Here is a 22,963-nt window from a genome sequence, read left to right as displayed (position 1 = left end):
AATTTTAAGTTTATATTTAAAAAACAGATCCTTTTGAATACAATTGGCTTAGGAGAACAGATGCTGACATTCACCAAGGAGGGTGGCAGTGAGAAATTTTCAAAATAAGATTTCAGCAGAAAGGAACCACAGTGAAACCAGACCCTTCAGCCCATTTATCATAGTGCTTGCAATTTCTGTGTCAAGGCAGGTGAACAATAATAAATATCCAACTAAGGTGGTTCATTTGTATTCAGAACATTTGAATAAATAAGAACTTCAAAAAAAATCCTTGTAGGCTTTTGTTCAAAGGAAAACTCCAGCCATTTCCCTCAGCTCAGCAGTCTGAAAGTTCAAAAGGTAAGAAGTGCTTCTTGCCAAGACTAAACCTGACAAGTATTTGAAAATAAAGTTTAATTATGGACTGGCATTTTGGGGGCAGCTTAATATATTTGGAGTTTGGGACTGGATGTGGTGGCTCACATCTGTAATCCCAGCACTTTGAGAGGCCAAGGCGAGTGGATCACTTGGGGTCAGGAGTTTGAGACCAGCCTGACCAACATGATGAAACCCCATCTCTATTAAAAATACAAAAATTAGCCAGGTGTGGTGTAATCCCAGCTACTCGGGAGGCTGAGGCAGAAGAATTGCTTGAACCCTGGAGGTGGAGGTTGCAGTGAGCCAAGATCGTGCCACTGCACACAAGTCTGGGTGACAGAGCAAGATGGAACAATGAAATTAGGGTTAAATATATATAGGAACTTGAATCTGTCGCTTTACTATCCACTAAATTTTAGAAGCCTAACAAATGTATTTTTCCCCCACTACCCATCCTTAACCCTGGTATTTAACTTCTAATTTCTGTTTCTCAAACAGAAAACTATTCAGAATTTAGTTTCTATGATAATTGAAGATTGGGAAGATTCACAGGGCGCAAAAGTAGTGCACATGTAATCTCTGCATCCTGCCATTCTAAAATAAATCTACCTTCTTTGAACTGAGTTTCACACATGATAAAATACATTAAAACATTTCTGGACAGCTACCTAAATATGTAGATTATTTCTAAGGAGCTAACTTATCATCAGCAACATGATAGGACAATTCAAAAGGAAAATTATTTTTGACTTAAGAAGTTAAGAAATAAAAGAATCTAAAAATACATCAGATTTTGCCACTTTTTCTCTTAAAAAATAATATTTTGGGGCTGTTTCTGATCAGATACAATCCAAAAAACCTTAGTTTGGCTCATAAGGACTTTCACAACAAATTACATGCCACAAACATTTACTGAGCATCTACTATGTGTGAACACTATATGGGTGCCTTAAAAAGGTACAAAAAAAGAAAGAGACATGGACATTGGCCTCTATGAGCTCACAGCCAATAGAGGAAATAGACACACTTTTAAGTAACTCCAGCTGTGATAACTATAATAATGGAAATTCCATCAAAATTATGGAAGAGAAAGTAAGATAGAAAAATTTAAAAGATTGTCATTTACCATAAGGTCCATCAATTTCACTACCCTTCTACCCAAAAGAATTGAAAATATGTGTTTAAGCAATTACCCGTACACAGATATTTATAGCATCACTATTTACAATAGCCAAAAAATGGAAACAACCAAATGTCCATCAACTAATGAATGGGTAAATAAAGCTAGTATATCCATACAATGGAATATTGTTCAGTCATAAAAGGCATGAAATTCTGATACTTGCTACACCATGAATGAACCTTGAAAACATTATGCTAAGCGAATGAAGCCAGACAGAAAAGGTCACCTATTCTTATCTTTCCATTTATATGAAATATCCAGAATATGTCAATTCATAGAGACAGAAATGATTGGTGGTTGTCAGTTGTCAGGGAGGGAGAGATGGGGAAAACTGTTCAATGGATATGGGGTTTCCTTTTGGGGTGATAAAAATGTCTTGAAACTAGAAAGAGGTGATGGTTGGACAACACTATGAATGTGCTAAATGCCATTGATGTGTACACTTTAAATGGTTAATGGTTAATTTTATGTTGTGTGAATTTTACCTCAGTTTTTTTTTTAAAAGGTTAGTTATACAGAGTGTATTAAATAGACAGTAGGGATTGGGTGCAGTGGCTCACGCCTGTAATCCCAGCACTTTGAGAGGCTGATGTGGGCAGATCACCTGAGGTCAGGAGTTCAAGACCAGCCTGGCCAACATGGTGAAACCCCGTCTCTACTAAAAATACAAAAATTAGCCGGGCATGGTGGCAGGCACTTGTAATCCCAGCCACTTGGGAGGCTGAGGCAGGAGAATTGCTTGAACCCGGGAGATGGAGGTTGCAGTGAGCCGAGATTGCGCCACTGCACTCCAGCCTGGGGGGACAGAGTGAGACTCTGTCTCAAGAAAAAAAAAAAAAATAGTAAGGATGGAGAAATCTTCACCAAGGAAGTCAATATTGAAAAAGATGGGAAGATCAAGTGAAATGTTGACATTCTGATAGGATTGGGAAAAGCTTACAAGAAACAAGAACTTTACTGGCAAAATCCTGGAGATTGAGGAATGGAGTTTTGTTCCTGAAATGGCAAATGTTTTCTATTTCTTGGGTGTTGAGCATAGGTAGAAGCTTCCCATTGTTCATTGAACAGATGTGCCTACTTTGAAGGTATATTGTTCAGTTGATTAGCTTTTGAAAGACTTGTACCTCTTTTCCAGATCTGTCCGTTTCAGATGGTACCAGGGATTTTACCCTGCCGGCTCTCAGCCAGTGACATGGGCCATTGATAATGTCTACATCGGTCCCCAGTGTGAGGAGATGTGTAATGGACAGGGGAGCTGTATCAATGGAACCAAATGTATATGTGACCCTGGCTACTCAGGTCCAACCTGTAAAATAAGCACCAAAAATCCTGATTTTCTCAAAGATGATTTCGAAGGTAGTCTTTTCTTACAAATTCTGTGTAGTCTTGTGAAAGAATTTATATGTTAAACATAATTTTTGGTAGATGACTAATCATTAAGTTTAATTCTAATATCTCATTATTAGTTCAATTGTGAACATCCAAGAATTCATTTAGTTCTGAATTTATAGGGTTCCATTTTGGAAACAATGGTCAGTGAGTGAAATACTGTTACATGCTACAAGACCTTTATTGAGAAAAACTAAGGCCGTGTTCACAACTTTTTCTACCACATGTGATTTCTGACTAATGACAATTTTAGAAAATATCTATAGAGAGTTAATCTTGGATGGAAGAGTTTCCAGAAATACAAATTCCTGTTATTGCTTTACCACAAACTGCTTAAATAGCCTCTCATCACTTTCTGTAGTTTAGTTTTACACCTAGAATTCAGTATCATTATGTGTGAAGACAATGTTATAACATAGTAAAATGCATGTAATGTAATGATTAGAAAAAAGCATTTAAATTATATATGCACTTCGATCAAACTGTGGAAAAACATCTCCATAAAAGAAAGTCTTAAATATAATAGCTATCTACATTAGGGTAGTGGGATTAAAAGATTTTCTTTCGGCCTGGTGCAGTGGCTCACGCCTGTAATCCCAGCACTTTGGGAGTCTGAGGCAGGTGGATCACAAGGTCAGGAATTCGAGACCAGCCTGGCCAACATGGTGAAACCCCATCTCTATTAAAAATAAAAAAAAGCCGGGCACACTGGCAGGCACTTGTAATCCCAGCTACTCGGGATGTGATTCGCTTGAACCTGAGAGGCAGAGTTTGCAGTGAGCCGAGATCGCACCGCTGCACTCTAGCCTGGGCGACAGAGCAAGATTCCATCTCAAAAAAAAAAAAACAAACAAACAAATAAACAAACCATTTTCTTTCTTTTTGCTGAGTTTTTGTAAAATTGTTATATTTATGGTTTTACAATACATTTTAAAACTAGATCTAAGTATATCCATACAGTGGAACATTACTCAGCCATAAAAAGGAATGAAATACTGATACATGCTACAACATAGATGAAACTCAAAACCATGCTAAATGAAAGAAGCCAGACACAAAAGGCCAAATATTATGTCAGTCTGTCTTCATGAAATATTCCGAATAAGTAAATTCATAAAGACAGCAGATGAGCATTTGCCAGGGTTGAAGAGGGGGAAATGAGGGGACAGTGACAGTTTAACGGGCACAGGGTTTCCCTTCAGGCTCATAAAAAAGTTCTGGAACTAGGTAGTAGTGATAGCTGCACAACAGAGTGTATCAACTAAATGCCACTGAATTGTTTACTTTGAAATGTTTAAAATGGTAAATCTTATGTGATGTGTATTTTACCACAATGAAAAAATAAATAAACTAAATCAGAGTATCTGAACAGATGTAAGAGCTGGTTTTTAAAGACAGTATTTTATTTTATATTTTATTTTATTTATTTTTTGAGATGGAGTTTTGCTCTTTCACCCAGGCTGGAGTGAAGTGGCATGATCTCGGCTAACTGCCACCTCCGCCTCCCGGGTTCAAGCAATTCTCCTGCCTCAGCCTCCCGAGTAGCTGAGATGACAGGCACCCGCCACCACACCTAGCTAATTTTTGTATTTTTAGTAGAGACAGGGTTTTGCCATGTTGGCCAGGCTGGTCTCGAACTCCTGACCTCAGGTGATCCACCTGCCTCGGCCTCCCAAAGTGCAGTGATTACAGGTGTGAGCCATCACGCCCAGCCTTAAAGACGTTATTTAATAGGCAATAATAAATGCTATTGAAATTTCTCTCACTAAAACTGTTTTTTTAAATATTTTATTGTCCCTGCCTAATACTATCCTGACATTAGAAAGGACACAGTAGAGAGGCTGGTGGAAAGGCCACACAGCCCCCACCTTCCTGATGGCCTGAACTACTCTCTGACTAACCAGTGTCCTTTTTTTCAGTGTGAACAAGCAGAAAGGAGGGATCCATCTAGCTGGACCATAGATACTCAAGAAAATACCCCCTCCTTCTATCACAAGAATCTTTAAATTATACCAGCCAAGGCTAAACAATTCAAACAACCTAAAATGTTGAAAATGCCTCTTATCCTAAAACATTACTTTAATATTTACGACTTCATATTTTGAAACTACATAATGCATTTACCATATTCCTTTTAAAAATATAATACAACTCACTATACTTGGGGTCACAGGTAAACCATATTTTCCAATTTTTTCAGGTCAGCTGGAATCTGATAGATTCTTATTAATGAGTGGTGGGAAACCATCTCGAAAGTGTGGAATCCTTTCTAGTGGAAACAACCTCTTTTTCAATGAAGATGGCTTGCGCATGTTGATGACACGAGACCTGGATTTATCACATGCTAGGTAATCATTTTTAGATGCTGTGGAAAAAAAACACATCGTAATGTATAATAGCAGAACATCATCAAATCAGAAAGAAGCAGAGAGATTTCAAGGACAAGGCCGTCCATTATAAATACTGAACTTTTCTCTTTATCAAAGCTTTCAGGAAGACACAATTTACATAATTTCTATTCTAAAACTGAGAGAGATTATTCAATAACTTAATCAGAAAGGAAACATACCTAAACAGGCAAAAATTAACATCTGGTATTTTATAAGATTGAGATTAGGAAGTAACAATGTTTAATTTACTTTAACTTCAATAAAATATTATGTCTTCTTTATCTTTCTGTGTAACATACTTTTCATTAGCACTTGCACTATGTAGAAATCATTTACACTTATACCATGCTTAGTAGAAAGCTTAGTTGAAATGCAATGTATCTTCAAATTATTCATAATTAATTTTATCTCCGCCAGCAATTTAAGTTAAAAACATTTGAAGGGCAGCCTTATTCTTTATAAGCATCTTTCCAATGATTCACTCACACATTCGAAGCAGTCATTTTCTAAATTGAACACAGTCACTCAGAAACAAACATTTTAAACTGGCTCAGAGGATTATGTCCTGTCAAGATGTGTATCCCTTGATCATTTGATGGGCCAAAAACTTAACAAGGAAGATAAAAAAGATGGTTTAACGTGTGTAAAATGGAACCCTGACCTAATTTTGCAAGTGAACAAAGAAACCATGTTTTTGTCTTTTGAAATATTTCAGAGTATCTTAAAATGCATCTTAACATTTTTACCCCTTCTTTTTCCTAAATGCTTCATTTATTGATCATAAATTTGATCACACTTCATAGAAAATACAGTTCTGTGAGATAATTACACAGTTATAAAAACAGTATTTTATCATTATCCCATTTTAATGCATATAGTTTAATTTGATGTTCCTTATTTCAGATTTTTATTAGCAGCTGAGTTCTCTAATTTAGAAATTATTAGGTGTTCCCAAATAAGTAATTCTCTCATGGTTTGTCTATCACTAAGTTAATATAAAGATTTTCTCAATACAAGTACAGAATATACTAAAAGTATTTCTCTGTAAATGATTGTTGTTTTTACAAATGTAAACATCACTAGACACTAACCATGTATGTTTTCATTAATCTAATGTTAAAAGCTCCATTATTTAGCTCATCTCAGTAGCATGCTGTGTAGGATTTGCATATATTGACCTGAATATGCTCCATGTAAAATCCCAATTTTTTCAGGGTCATGAGATAAATGAATGGGGTGGGGAAGGGAACTCATGAGGAATGAATGGTTTTATATATGGTACTGATAATATTTTTATTATACATCTTAATATATTTCCTATGTCCGGCATGCATACATTAGTGGGTATGTGTGTTGGGTTACACATAAAATTTATTCTGCATTACCAGCTAGCATCGTGGCCGGACCAGAAAGCAGCAGCTTGCCTGCCAAAGATAACATGTGAGCTAGTTTTCATTGGCACCCCAGCTGGTTGCTGCCACTCTGTCCACCTCCCTGCCAGCTGGGAACGCTGCCACTGGCCGGCTGCCACCATTCTCAGTGGCCAGTATCATCCATCCCCAGACCCAGCAACAGTCAGAGCCTGGCACAGCCACCACCACCACCACCCCACACTCATGCTCCCTGCCCCAGCACAAAACAGAGGAAAGAGGCCCAGGCTTGACATACCTCTTCCAAAGGATGCCTGGCCTTTCACAAAGAGGTGCTACAATCAGTGAATTTAAATGTGCCTCCCAAAGCCAATAATATGAGATCTGAAAAACGACTGGTGAAACTTTAGAAGAAATAATCTGCCAGTTATATGGCATAAACTACATTAATTACATTCTTCCTGTTTCAAACTTTCAAAGTTTAAGGAATTAAACTCGTCTTAAATAGATGACAACACACACTCCCACACTGAAACCCCCTTTAGATCCCTCCCATCTTTTTATAGAAGAGCCAAAGGGTGTGGGTAACACTCAGGCCCCTCAGGCTGTTCTCTGAGGAGAGTCGCTAGACACAAATATGGGTGCAGAATTGCCTTTTTTCAGACTTCACATTTAATTAACTCCCTTTCCTATTAAAAAGGGAAATCAGACTTTGAAGTGATTGCTTTGGACACTCATTAAATCGCCACATTTATTGAGGCCATTCATTCCCCTGCATTACCCCATGTGCTTGTCTGTTGTTAAGCATGTGGATTTCTTTTGGAAGTGAAAGTCTTCAGTAACGTTTACACATGTCAGATTTGTGCAGTTCTTCATGAGACTGGGATGTGGTAAAGGCGTTCCTGACCCCAGGAGCCAACCCGTGCTCCTACAGTATTCTCTCAATGGTGGCCTCTCGTGGAGTCTTCTTCAGGAGTTCCTTTTCAGCAATTCCAGCAATGTGGGCAGGTACATTGCCCTGGAGATACCCTTGAAAGCCCGTTCTGGTTCTACTCGCCTTCGCTGGTGGCAACCGTCTGAGAATGGGCACTTCTACAGCCCCTGGGTTATCGATCAGGTCAGTCCCTTCAGGATTAACTATTTTAATTGTTGTCACTTGAGCTGAATGTGGCCTTAGAAGGCATTTAGTTCAACCTGCTTGCTCAGTAGATGAAACTCAGAACTGACAATTGAGTGACTTGCCCAAGGGCACACAGCTAGATTAGATATGGCATTTAGCTTCCTTTCATTCTCTATTCCTTCAGTTGCCTAAGCTTATAAAAATAAACAACACAACAGAAGGGCTAGGTCCTGCTCATAGAGGATTCTGCCATATGGATAGAGGGACTTTATCAAGCGTGATACAAGGTTGTAATTCTCTGAAAAGGAAAATGTGCAAATTAGCATTGGTGCCACATGCAGTAGTTCCCAAATCCTCTTTCCTAGCCTTTGAAGAAAAAAATAAATCAATCTCCCCCACATCCTTATAGACTGCTCCAAAGGATCTTTATACATAATAAAATGTATATCAAATAGAACTCAAAGAACCTGTTAACAAACCGTAGAGTTCATGCAAAGAATTGGAACTGAAATGCCTTAGGGTACAACTGTCCTTAAATAGAAATTTTACATGGAAAATAATCACACATAAGCCAAATTTTGCTTCCCAGCTTGGGTACATGTCGTTTCCAAAGGCACAGTTTGGCCAATGTAGGCTGTGAATGGTTTTGTCAATCCTTTGATTTGTTTTCTGTAGTTTCTTGCCAGATGGGCAAGCAGACATAAACAAGAGCATTCTGAAAGGCCCCTCACATTCTGCTGGCCGTCCAGTGCCAGTTCTGAGCAGGCCAACAGATCAAAACAAACAAACAAACAAAAAAGCAGAACTTTCCATTTCTTAAAACTAAATGGAAAATTTGGGATTTTTTAAAAATACATTTCAGATTCTTATTGGAGGAAATATTTCTGGTAATACGGTCTTGGAAGATGATTTCACAACCCTTGACAGTAGGAAATGGCTGCTTCACCCAGGAGGCACCAAGATGCCCGTGTGTGGCTCTACTGGTGATGCCCTGGTCTTCATTGAAAAAGCCAGCACCCGTTATGTGGTCAGCACAGACATTGCCGTGAATGAGGATTCCTTCCTACAGATAGACTTCGCTGCCTCCTGCTCAGTCACAGACTCTTGTTATGGTAAGTATGCCGTCTCCAGATAGAGGGACAGGCATGTGTGCATGAACTTCTGTGGCTGCCTCTGTCATAGGACTACTCGCCTCTCTGATAGGTCTGTAAGTAAAACACAAGTGCACTTTGAGTCAAACCATACTGCATTCTTGAAAATACTGCATGTATTAATAAGCTGAGTTTTAAAACTTGATTTTTGAAAGCAATAGAATGTGAGCTTATTTTTTAAGCATATGTACATGAAGACTTATTTTATAAAGTAAATAACCTAAATAGTAATAATTTGTAAATCCAGGTTTTATAGTATTAGACTCGTGGAATAAAGGATACACTTGCAGTATTTTTCCAGTAAGGACTCTCATCACATAGAGAATGCCAGGAATAAGCAATATGATTTATTCATATATATATGACTTATTAATATATATATTCACAGATTTAAATTCTTGGGGCCTTAGATTAAACCAGTTATTGTCTCCTCTCCATATCCCCCCAAATGATGACATTTTGTTATTCCCATTTTGCCTATATTTTTTGCCACTGTGGATCATAGCACATTCCAGGCCACCCTCATTGTGACCAATTTGCATCCCCTAGAATGAATATGTGTATGTGTACACTCACACATACCATGCACTCACACAGACCCATCTTAGGAGAGATAAAAGCTGGCATCATTGCACACTTGGACTCTCTACCTGAACTTACAGACCTGTCAGGATTCTGGGTCTCCTGGTCTTTCACATCTCCACATAACTCTTCTTCCAACAGACAAAAACTGGAATGTTCACAAGGGCCCCGTTCAGTTTTAGATTCTGGGTAGAGGGGAGGCAGAAATTTGAGGAGTTTGCTTATTTTCAAGGTCCTACAGAATTTACAATTTTTAATATTCTCATTAGTCTGAACGTAATAGACATACTTTAGGAGGAATGCCAGAGATACTCTTTCTACCGCAGACACAGTCAGTCAAGATTAGATTAGTCAGTGGGGATGGAACTTGGAAAAGAGAAGACAGAAAAGTAGAAGATGCACACCCTGTCTTCAGTAGGTACAGACTACCTGATCTACCTGATGGGATACCTCAAAGAGAGTCCAGTAAATCAAGTGTTCCATGGAGTAGTGCTGATACAAAATGTAATGAGAACTCAAAGGAGCAAGAGATAACCAATGGTTGGCCAATCTAAGAAGTTAGGGAACATTTCACAAAGGAGCTAAGTCTTAAGTGGACCTTGATGGTTGAAGTAGATTTTAAGAGTGGATGGAAAAGATAAGGGCCCCAAAACTAGGCTGTAAGCAGAAGCAAAGAAGCTGATGTGGGGTTCTCCTAAAACTGAGAGCAGACCAGCCTCAACAGGTCTTGGTCTGCATCTAGTGGAGAAGAGCACAGTGTGGTGATTCTGAAAACAGTCTAGACTCTTACTGCCTTCTTCACATAGAAAGTAGAGGAGAGCCCAAAGAAGTAAGTTATCACATGGTCAGCCTGCAGCACAGCACCAGGACTAAAATTTTGCCCTCATAAGCCCAGTCACGTGTACTTTCTATACAGGCTGGTGCAGCCTCCTGAGAAAGGTTAAAATGAATGATAATATGAAAGAGGAAAGTGGTTGAGTGGAGTTGGCAACAAATTTAAGAAGGGCCTTAAGAGGCAGGCATGAGGATTTGCGCTCGGTAAGGTCATGAACAAGAGAGTACAAGTGCAGAGGGGTGACATGATGTGTTTCACGAAGATTAGCTCCAGAGCCAGTGAAGGTGGGTACAGAAGAATTCTGGTAAAGAAACCACAGTGGTCATCTCTGTAGGAAGCAATGTAGAGTTGCACTATGTGGCATGAAGAGACATGGAATAGATAAAATTGATACGAGATAATGCAAAAAAAATCAGCAGATCTCAGGACTGAGTTGAACATAGAGGGTAAAGGAGACAGAAAAGTAAAATTTCTAAAATAACTTCTAAATGGTGTTTTTTCTTAACAACCTCTGATACCAAAGGCTAAAATAACTTCTAAATTTTGGACCCAGAAAACCAGTATAAAAGTATTGCTATTGATAAAATGTGGTAGTTAAGAGGAGATGTTTGTTAATGAGGGAAAATGGTGAGTTTTTCTTAATTCAAGTGAAAGGACTTCTAAGTGAAGATATCCTTTAGTGAAGATGACATACAGTATAGAAAGCTGGAACTGTGTCTATACTGCTCATCACAGCGCACCCAGCACCCAGCATCCAGCACGTGCCAGGCTCAGTAGACACAAACTCTATTTCGAGATGTAAAACCAGGAAATTTGGGGCACAGAGGTGATCACTGAATCAAGAGTGTTCTTGTAGAATAGATGGCCAGAAACAGGGTCTGTAAGAATGCCCATAGCTGGGCAAACTTGCAAAGGAGTCAGAATAAAAGACAGGAGACTCAGAATGATGTCCCTCAAAATAAAAGAACATTTCAAGAATCAGGGAGTAATCAGTAACGTCCAATGCTGTTAGGAGGCAAGCACAATGAAGACTGAGACCAGGCCATTGTATTTACCTAGAAACCTTAGGGCAGTGTGTGGTCTCACACTGGCCGCACAGGAGAATCACCTGGGAAGCTTTAAAGCTCCTGACACCTTGGCCATGCCCCAAAAGAGTTCAATTAGAATCTCAGGTAGGGAGACTCAGGAATCAGTCGTTTCTAAAGGTATCCAGGTGATTTCAGTGTGCAGCCAAGACTGAGAACCACAGCCTTAGAGAAAGCAATTTTGGAAGGGAGGTAGGGACTTAGGCAACTTATAAAGTGAATAGGGAGAGAGAAATATAAGACAGGGGTATGGGTTGAATGTTCCAGAATAAGAAAAGGAAAGAAATATCTTTCTTTAGACCCACAACCTGACGGCATGCATTGGCACATATTCCATGGCCTTCAACTCCCTCCTTAAACCCCTTGGATTTCCATATTTTATATATATTCTATAATACAGCAGAGCAAGATATACGAGCAAAAGAGAGTTTACAATTTCTAAGAAGTTTCACCCATACCGGGGCAAAATTGACATTAGTTGGTCAGGATTCCTATAAAATGGTCAAAATTGGAGAAGTCTGCTCAATTTATTAACAGTTTGAACACTAATTATTAAAATATATAATATGTTCCTTATTTGTATGTTAACCATTAAATAAACAAACTATATTAATTTTTAAGTATTATACTATATTAAATTATATACCATTTAAATGATGTTTGTGATAATCTATCACTATAATATTAAATTACAAATATATCTTAACAATTATATGCAGCTACTCAAATACTGTAACTGTATGTGAAGCAATACTTTTGTCATGGTGATTGTTCCAAAAGCTTCTCATTATAAGATGTGATTCTCGAAAATTTACTTTATGTTTCACTTGATCATATCCCCTTAAAAGTTATTTCAACATGGAAATTTAAAAATAATAACTAGTAATATTCAGAGAGAAAAATTAAACTAGGAAGCATTTCAAAGTAGGAAATATAAGTATAGGGAAAAAATCAAACTGACATTTGAATGAAACTAAAACATACAAAAATATAATAAGCAATTATGGTTCCTGGGTCTGCAGATATATGTTTATATCCAAAATAATGTTTCCTGTTTCAGCGATTGAATTGGAATACTCAGTAGATCTTGGATTGTCATGGCACCCATTGGTAAGGGACTGTCTGCCCACCAATGTGGAATGCAGTCGCTATCATCTGCAGCGGATCCTGGTGTCAGACACTTTCAACAAGTGGACCAGAATCACTCTGCCACTCCCTCCTTATACCAGGTAAGGATGCTTCTACATGTTCACCACATGCTTCTATGTATAGTGAGCCCAAATGTGATAAAATTTGGCATGTCAAATTTAATGAGATATGTGAGGGTTTTGTTACTTGCTAATGGTATTGCCATGTATGAATTATTAAGGCTGTCTTAATGAGTAAAATAGAAACCAGTTTTTATTGTAACATTATTCCATGTTTTCCCAAAAGCCAGGCCTTTACTGACTTTTAACTCTAATATTTTTAAAGAATGAACTACAAAAGAAAACAGTGGCTGCATCACTTGGCTTCTCCAACTTAATTCAGAGATGCCCAGACAAGTCATTTAAAATAGGCCCATTGGATACAGAATAGACTTAAATGGAGTCTGTTTTCTGCTAGTGAGACTGCTGTAAATATAGGAGTGAGTGATGTCCTATAAATGAATGTAGCAAATAAATGTACATTAAAGTTGTGTCTGCTTTTAAAATTTTATTTTGGACATTATCTTGAGAATTATCACCTGAAGCATTCTTTTATGTGAAAAACCTTTCATTCTTGTCTCTATGGAAAGCGATCAGGGCTTAATAAAATTGCCTGGTACAGAAGGATCACTTGAGACCAGGAGTTCAAGACCAGCCTGGGAAACAACAGCGAGACCCCATCTCTACAAAAAAAATTTAAAAATTAGCCAGGCATGGTGGTACCTACCTGTAGTCCCAGCCACTCAGGAGGCTGAGGCAGGAGGATCACTAGAGCCCAGGAGTTTGAGGATGCAGTGAGTTATGATCATGCCACTGTACTCCAGCTTGGGTGTTAGAGCCAGACCCTGTCTCAAAAAAAAATTAAAGTAAATAATAAAATTGCCTAGTAAATTCTGATAAAGAAGTTAAATCTAAATTATCTGTGCATTTCCACTCCTGTTTGAGTAAAGCAGAGAATTAGCTTTGCCTAGTGGAATAGTGTTACATGACACTCTCTTTCACCATCTAAACTAGGTGCTACTTATAGGAAAGCGTTAACATCTTGATAGAAACTCCTATTCCCTCCAAGAAAATGGTTTTCAGTTGCTGCATTAAGAAAGAAGCAAAGCAACCAACCCACTGTGTGGAACAGGAGTTATAGTTTGGGCTCATTATTGTTTTGTCATCTTCCCACAAATGAAGAATGAATAAATTTTCCTAGCAAATAACCATAAAATTCAACCATTCATCTAGGGCATAACTTTTCTTAGGATTATCATAAATGGGATGGTTTCAGTTAGTAACAGCCTAGGGCTGCTTTACAATTGCTGGCTCAGAGGTACGAGACTATATTAACTGTCAGCAGAGTTGCCAAGTTTAAATGAGATATGTGAGATTTTGTTGCTCATTAAAGGTGTTGCCACGCATGAATTATTAAAGCGATCTTAATAAGTAAAATAGAAAAAAACTCCATTAAGGCAACAGTCTTTTAAGTCTTTATGAATTCTATGAATTATTACCCAGCTACTCGGTCACATTTTGCAAATAAGTGACATTCTAAGATTTACTCCAGCTAGTCATTATGCCCTTGAGTCTTTTACTCAAGAAAAGTAATTATTTCTCATCTTTTAATCTATCTTTTAATTGTCTCTTGTACATACCCATAAGAATTTTGACCCTTTCAAATGTTATTTGAAAAATCTGATGAGCATCCATTTCCCCCATTCTGTACTGAAAATAAGGAGTTTGTTTATTATATTACCCTCAAGGCTCATGTACCATTGTCTTAAAGGTGACACTGCCCTGTAACAAGGCCCTTTGGGGTCCTTGAAATGTGCATGGAGGGGGCCCAAGCCAGACTCACTTCTCTGCCATATGCCAAAGATCATTAGGACAATATGCCATTCTCAGAGTTACTTGTTTCAAACATGAGTAAACATATCTATACTACATCTACTTTTACATTCAGTTACTTGGTAAATATGGTGTTTCCTTGTTTTAAATTAAAATCACTGTCTCTGTTATCTGGAAATGTGCTGAAATGTCAATGTTTTTGTAGTCCAGCAGACCAGAATTGAGGATTTCAGTTTGTAGCTCTTTGCTATAAACACACATGATGCTGACAACTTAAAGACATGTGCTCAGTAAGGGTTAGGAATGACTGTGACCATGTCACAACTGCAGCCTTGTCTACTCAACACATGACCATAAGGCTAGGATCCCAGTATTGTTGGCACAGTACTAGTGAGTGTCAGCTGAGGTTGGCTGGTCACAAATTGATGTCAAACCATTCACCAAACTAAAATGGTCACTAGTCATCAGTAGCAATTATTCATTCAGTCACTCATTAAACAAATATTTTTAACTGTTTAATTATGTGCTAGGCCTATGAGGGAGCTGAACTGATCCCTGACTCAAGGAGCTTTTAATTTGGTAGGAGAGGAGTATTGGCCAGAAATCACCAATAATCACAGGAGTAAATATAAAATTCAACTGTGATAAGTGATGGAGAACAGGTACATGATGCTCTAAGTTTCTGTATCATAGGGTGATGTGACCTGGTCAAGAAGACCAAGGAATGCTTTCTTGAAAGAAAGGATAATTGAGGCAAGGTATGAAAGTTGAATACAAGTTAACTAGGTAAAGTGTAAAGGTAGGAGTGTTCCAAGCAAGGATAGCAGCCAATTGTAGGAGGGGGCAGGTGTATTTGGGATGCTGAATATATGGATCAAATAGAGAGAGGAGCAAGGTGAGGTATGAGATGGTGTCAGACCATGAAGAGCATTGTAGGTTGTATTAAAGATTTGGAGGTTCATTATAGGAACACTTAAAATCCTGTTAAAGTGTTTGGCAATAGGGAGACATGAACAGATTTGCATTCAGAAAAGCGTCTTCTTTTTTTTTTATTTCCAGCTTTTAAGTTCAGGGGTCCATGTGCAGGATGTGCAGGTCTGTTACATAGATAAACATGTGCCGTGGTAGTTTGCTGCACAGGTCATCCAATCACTTAGGTACTAAGGCCAGCATCCATTAGCTATTCTTCCTGATGCTTTCCCTCCTCCCACTCCCCAATTTCCAACAAGCCCCAGTGTGTGTTGTTCCCCCCTTGTGTGTCCATGTGTTCTCATTGTTCAGCTCCCACTTATAAATGAGAACATGTGGTATTTGGTTTTCTGTTCCTGCATTAGTTTGCTGAGGATAATGGCTTCCAGCTCCATCCACATCCCTGCAAATGACATGATCTCATTACTTTTTATGGCTGCATAGTATTCCATGGTGTATATGTACCACATTTTCTTTATCCAGTCTATCACCGATGGGCTATTAGGTTGATTCCATGTCTTTGTTATTGTGAATACTGCTGCAATGAACATATGTGTGTATCGATAATAGAATGATTTATGTTCCTTTGGGTATATACCCAGTAATGGGATTGCTGGGTCAAATGCTGTTTCTGCCTCTAGGTCTTTGAGGAAACGCCACACTGTCTTCCACAATGGTTGAACTAATTTATACTCCCACCAACAGGGTAAACGCATTCCTTTTTCTCCATAACTTCACCAGCATCTGTTGGTTTTTTTTTTTTTTTTTTACTTTTGTAGTAGCCACAGAAAAGCCCATTCTAACCAGAAAACAAATAGGAGAGGATAAGAGTAGATGTAAAGAGGCTCTTGAAGAAATAAGAAATGCTGATGGTACAGGCAGTAGACATGAAGAGAAGTGGAGAAAGTCAAGAGACATGGGAGGCAATGAAACTGGCCAAGCTGGGTCATGAAATTGACGTGGGAGCTTGAGGGAAAGGGCAGGGCTGAAGATGACTCCCTGGTCTTTGAGTTGCAAAACTGAACGGATGCTGGTGCTCCTAACTAGGAAGGGAACACTGAAACTAAACACAAGATACATCACACTCTGCTCCAGACTACATCACACTCTGCTCCAGACATTGCTATGTTAAAACATAAATAATTGGAGTAGACAGATTCATAGTTTCTATTCCTTGCCATACACATTAGTTAAGTTAGACCTTCCTGAAAGAAGATGATTTATAAATAAATGAACAAAAAGCATTGTAGTAGAGTGGAGGGCTCTGCCTTTTCACCCCTATGAGCTTTTAAGCAAGTTATTTTGTGTTTCTAAACGTCAGTCTCTTCATCTGAAAAATGGAGATCCTTTTCACCATATGAAAATCTCATAAATGTGCATGGAAGTGTTGAGAACATTGTCAAGATTTATTAAAAATGAAAATTATTTCTACTTTTATGAGTTAACCACATAATCACACTTGTTAACCGTAACACAGGTTTATTATCAGACTTCAACCTCAGACTAAGAAGTTTTCCTAAGTCACAGCTTAATCTTGAATTAGAGTGAGCCCATGATAATGGGTAGGGCACTGTCTTAAATTCTTGTGCTGGAGGAGGTTACAATCTATTAAGGAAAATTAGACATATACCCAAGAAACAACTGAAAAATAATACCTGCTCTTTATAATTTAGTGCTTCATTGAGGAATGGGCTAGAAATGCTGCAGTATCAAGAAATGGGAGATGATATTGAAAGCCAGAATTCTAGTGTTTCATGGAAGAGATGGGGCCTGGCCTTGAAGGATGGCTAGGAATTAGATGGGTAAATGAAATAACACTCTAAATCAGGGGAACAATGTAGACAGTGCAAGGACACATAGGTGTGGGCCTAGGGGAAGCACATGAGTTGCCAATTCAAGCAGAGGGCTCATATCTGGAAGCTATGACAAGATGCTGGTTCATAGAGCTGGGTTAACTTATAGCAAGCATTGAAGCAAGGCAAAGGAGTTTAGATTTGTAGGCAAAATGAACTGTGGTGGGTTTTGAGCTGAGAATATTCTTCCAAGAAAAAAATCGGGACAACAGACAGATTCACATAGGAGGTGGCAAAGGTGTTGTGACAATATCTTCTAAGTGAAATAACAAGTCTGGGCTACAGCTGAGGGAATGAGGCAGATATGACAGAGCATTTCAAAGAAAGAATTGATTAAAACCCAGCCACTAATTTCTCCTTCTCCATTACATACGTCAAGAGATGACTCTAGAGTTTGAAGCCTAGTAAAATAGTGAGAAGATGTGGGGAGCAAGCTAAAGGTGATTCCAGGAGGGACAATATGGCAAATTTAGTCAAATGATGCTGGATTACATGTGATGGCTAGAGGTACAAATGGAAATGTCCATTTGACAGAGACATGAAGATCTGAGCCCAAGAGAAGATAATGAACTTCGGAGGCGTGAACATAGAGTAATAGGCAATGCTGTAAAACTGCACCTGCCTCCATAAGAGAGTGTTTAAAAAGAGAGGGAGAGAGAGGACTCCTAAATTTAATAGCAGAAGGAGCAGAAATGGCCAGCAAGGGGACTGAGAGGATTCAGGCAGAGAGAAGATTCAGAATAATATGGTATCCAGAAGCCAGGTGAGAGGAGATTAACAAGCAGGAAGAGATGGCCTTCAATGACATAAACTGTAGAGAGTAGTGAATTTAAAAGTTTCACAAAAAACTTTACTGGATTTTTCAATTTGAGAGAATGAGTGACCTTCGAACGAACAGTTTCAGTAAGATACTGGAAATAAATACAGTTTGTCTGGCGCCAGAGCCCGTGGGCTTAACCACCATATTAGTACTACCTCTTTATTGCTTGCCTAAGAGAGATGGTCTGAGGAGAAATAGGGAGGCAGGAATGTCAGGAGTTATTGAGAGAGACTGAAAAGGAAGAGAGGAAGATGCCAACATCAGTTTCATAGCCCCTACTCTGAATCTGCCTCCTCCTCCTTACTAACCCCAGACCTAAAAATAAGAGGTGGCTCAAATAGCATGGGTTCTTGAATATCAACTTAGACCCAGGGTGAGTCAGTGGAAGGGCAGGTAACTCAAATCCACCGAGAAAGGGAGGAGAGGAGTGGCTGCTGAAAGGCTCAGGTGTGACTTGGCTATTTTAAGTCACAGTTTGAAGATGATCTATTCCCTTCTACTAGCCCTAATGACCTAACTGATACCACCTTCTTTAAAGATTAACTACACTTTGGAAGCCCAAGTGGTTTTAGCCACAGCTTGGAAGCTACTTAACGTCTGCAGGAGTTCTAAGGAAAGGTGCTGTGCACAAAAAGGGCAACACTGTGAAAGGAATGGGGGAAAGAGATGGGGAGGGGAGGCTATAACACTTTCAGGTAAACAAATTTAGAGAGGACTTTTTTTTTTTTTTTTTGAGATGTAGTCTCACTCTGTTGTCAGGCTGGAGTGCAGTGGTGCGATCTCGGCTCACTGCAACCTCCACCTCCCAGGTTCAAGCGATTCTCCTGCCTCAGCCTCCCCAGTAGTTGGGACTACAGGCGCCACACTATGATGCCCAGCTAATTTTTGTATTTTTAGTAGAGACAGGGTTTCATCATGTTGTCCAGGATGGTCTTGATCTCTGGACCTTGTGATCCACCCATCTCGGCTCCCAAAGTGCTGGGATTACAGGCGTGAGCCACCATGCCCGGCCATATTCTTTACTTTAAAAAAGCTTATTGGCTGGGTGCAGTGGTTCATGTCTGTAATCTCAACACTTTGGGAGGTCGAGGCAGGTGGATCACCCGAGGTCATGAGTTCAAGACCAGCCTGGCCAACATGGTGAAACCCCATCTCTACTAAAAATACAAAAATTAGCTGGGCACGGTGGTGCATGCCTGTAATCCCAGTTACTTGGGAGGCTGAGGCATAAGAATCGCTTGAACCTGGGAGGCAGAGATTGCAGTGAGCTGAGATCATGCCATTGCACTCCAGCCTGCATGACAGAGCAAAATGAGACCCTGTCTCAAAAAAATAAAGTGTACAATTCAATGTTTTTTAGTCATTACTAAATAAAAAAAAAAACCCACAGGGTTGTTGAAACCATCACCACAGTGTAATTTTAGAATATTTTGTCCCCCCCAAAAGAAATCCTATACTTATTAGCAGTCACTCCCCACCCCTCACCTCAGCCCTAGGTAACCACTAAGCTATGTTCTGTATTTGCCTGTTCTGGACAGTTCATAGAAATGGAATTATACAATGTGTGTTTGTTTTACAATTGGCTTCCTTCACTTAGCATCAAAGTGTAGTGTGATATATTGTGGAATGTATCAGCTCCTCATTCCTCCTTACAGATGATTAATATTCCATTTTATGGATATACCACATTTTATTTATCTGTTCATCACTTGATAGGTCCTTGGGTTCCTTCCACCTTTTATGCTGCTGTGGACATTCCTGTGCAAGTTTTATGTGGGTGTATGTTTTCACTTTTCTTGGCTATATACCTAGGACTGGAATTGCTGGTAATTATGTTCAACATTTTGAGAAACTGACAACCCTTTATCCACAACAGCTGTACTCTTTTACATTCCCACCAGCAATGTAGAGGATTCTAATTTCCCCATATCCTTACCAGCACTTGTTATTGTTTTTTTGACTGTTGCCATCTTCATGGGTGTGAGGTATCTCACTGTGGTTCTCATTGACATTTCCCTAAAGGCTGATGATGTTGGGCTTCTTATCCTGTGCTTATTGGCCATTTATATATCTTCTTTGGAATATTCTCCAACTTTGTCAAAGATAGGCTAATACAAAGAAATAGGCTAGTGGAGGAAATTTTATGCAAAACATAAAGGAAGGGTCTTGGCTTGCAAGGCAAATAGACACACATTTTGAAATGCGCTGACATCACAGAGTCTGTTGCTCAAACACAGAGGGCCAGGGGCGTCAGCTCTGAAGCTGACACAGAAGTCAAGACACATGTAGCTGCAACACATACAACCTCCCATAGCTTAACAACTGTTCATATTTACGGGTAATGATAAGGGTAGGATGATTTTGTGGAGGTTGCAGTAGAGTTTTGAAAGATTTACTTAAAGAGAATACAAAGTAATCATGAACCAAGAGATCCTTGCCTTGTCTCAGTTTTGTTAGTGAATCAGTGTGAGACTTAGGTCACTGGGCGTCATCGTCATCTTTGGTAGAATGGCATTGTTAGGCTAGATTTTCTAGGCTTAAATATTTTATGTATCTCTTTTGAAGTAAAATATTTCAGGGAAGGATGAAGAGGTTTAAAACTTTATGTTCCTTTCAAAGGGCTTTTTCTCATGATGATGATGACAGCGAGGACTTCATATGTAGACAGAGTCATTCTGAAGAAAAGAGCAAAAATGAAGACTCTGTAATGTGTAGTGAAATTTGTTAAAAGGTGTGGAGGTAGTGTGGGGAGAGCTACCTGGGAGACCAGTGAGGGGAACCATACTATTAACAGTAATATTTTAACTACTTAGCAATGGATAGCTATTAAACAAAACTGATGTAACACTTACTACATACTGTAGATGGGGAAGAAATGGTATAACTCCGCAAAGGAAGCAAGAGGAGAGAGTTCAAGGATATGGAAAAATGAGAGATCTTCTCTGGGACCATTTTTCCCCCAACTCCAAGAAGTGGCAGCTGATGGTGGCCATCATTATAAAGATAAATGATGACACCTGCCGAGGAACTCCACCAAGACACTCGTAGGTCTTGGTAAACAAGAACTAATTAATTTTCACAACACCCTTGTGAGGCAGAAAGTAGCATCTTCCTAGTTTTACTGACAGAGAAGCATCAGCACATAAACATAAGTGATGTGGCCCCTTCACACAGTGGAGCTGTGACAGGGCTGGGAATAAGAAGTCCTGGCAATTCAACTTCCAAACTCTCATTTTTAACTTGTATTCCAGTTCTTAGTGAAAATGTTTCCTCTTCTTACAAATTAATATTGGATAGTATGTGTATCCTTGTTTGATGGGTACATAATTACTAGGTGTAGTTATTCCTAAGAATATAAAATCATCACATCTGAGAAAGGGCCTTAAAAATCATCTCATTTAACTCCTTTAGTTACTCACCGTGGACATAGAACCTACTGGTGCAAGCCCTCACTTATCTTTACTCCTGAGGGGCCAACTCCTGTGTTAGTACATTTTTCATGTAGTTTCTTACTGTTTCCTCTTCTTTGAAATGCCAGAGAGTTGCACAGATTGAAAATGTCAGCATTGGAAGTCCCCATAAATGCTGTCAACTCCAGCAATGCATCTGGCTCCTAAATCTTCCATACAGTTTCTCTAAGTGGTTGCCCACATTGTGATTAAACACAGCCAGTGCTCAGAAAGCAACCACCTGCTAAGCAACCCATGCCACCTCTCAGCTGCTGGGAAGCTGTCTGCCCCTTTAACAGCCATCAAATCACCACCCCTCCACAGCTGACACCAGGCCCTGCCCATCTACCCTACAGGACGTCTCTTGTAGGGTGTTTTGATCTTCCTGGGCATCTTTATTGCTACCAACTTAATAGTCTTTCAGCAAATGTTTATGAAGCTCCATCTGTAGGTGCCACCAACAATAAAATGATAAATAAGGAAAATAATCTAACAGGAAATTACATATGAATAGGCACTTTTAATACAAGGTGACGTGGGCTTTGGTGAAGTGTGTGTAAGATATTAGAGGAACAAAGAAAGTTTTATTACTTACCTACTATCTAAAAGCACCGAGGATACAAACCAATATTCCCCTAAGGGATACAAAGATATTCTCTGCCCTTCAGAAGCTTATAGTCTAAAAAAAAAAACAATAAATATATAAATGTTGACTCCGAGTAATTATGTGCTATGGAAATATGGTATTCCACTATGTTAATTATAAGTTGTTGCTGCAGATAAACAGATATAGCTATAAATAAATTTAGATAAATTTAGTCATTAAAAATAATTTATCAGCAAAACCACTGAGTTACACAACTTGCGGGGGTAGGTGCATTTCCACATTGCTTACTGTGAGAATGGAAGCCCCTGGATACCAATTTCCGGACCTTTAGAACACCTACTAAGTTTTAGGTGCTGTCCATGAAGTCTACGATGTTGAGCAAAAAGGAATCAACCCTGCCCTCTTCCTTATAACTTACCGTTCAAGGAAGAGACAGACATGTATCAAATACTATGCAAATAAATGTATAACTATAATTGTGACAAATACTATAAGAGGAAAACAACAGTTTGCTATGAGAGAGAATAGCATGGAAGAAACATCATTTTAAAAGGGGTCAGGAAGAAAAATTCTCTGTGAGGACCTGACATTTCCTCTGAGACCCGAAGGACACACAGAGGTTAACCAGGCAGAAAGAGAGAGAGGAAGGGAGGGAGAGGCAGGAAGAGAGAGAGAGAGAGAGAGAACATACAGGCAGAAAGGTGGGAACGAGTTTGGTGTGCTCTGGGGCCTGAGGGGAGAAACAGTGCTCCAGAGGCGAGTGACCATGATGAGAGAGGGAAG

General features: G+C 39.1%; 1 protein-coding gene across 3 annotated transcripts in view; it reads left to right on the top strand.

Annotated features, from left to right (window-relative positions):
* Positions 1-22,963, top strand: part of RELN (reelin) — a 521,226-nt gene that overhangs the window by 444,152 nt on the left and 54,111 nt on the right. For all 3 annotated transcript variants that reach the window (XM_003268163.3, XM_030826362.1, XM_030826363.1), the window contains exons 42-46: positions 2,676-2,896; positions 5,130-5,277; positions 7,548-7,806; positions 8,672-8,921; positions 12,523-12,691. In XM_003268163.3, the coding sequence (XP_003268211.1) occupies positions 2,676-2,896; positions 5,130-5,277; positions 7,548-7,806; positions 8,672-8,921; positions 12,523-12,691 (1,047 nt within the window). The remainder of the gene's footprint in view (positions 1-2,675; positions 2,897-5,129; positions 5,278-7,547; positions 7,807-8,671; positions 8,922-12,522; positions 12,692-22,963) is intronic.

This window comes from Nomascus leucogenys, chromosome 13 (genome assembly GCF_006542625.1).
Source record: "Nomascus leucogenys isolate Asia chromosome 13, Asia_NLE_v1, whole genome shotgun sequence".
Lineage (NCBI taxonomy): Eukaryota > Metazoa > Chordata > Mammalia > Primates > Hylobatidae > Nomascus > Nomascus leucogenys.
Note: the sequence above shows the minus strand (reverse complement) of the source record. Positions and strands in the feature narration are given on the sequence as shown.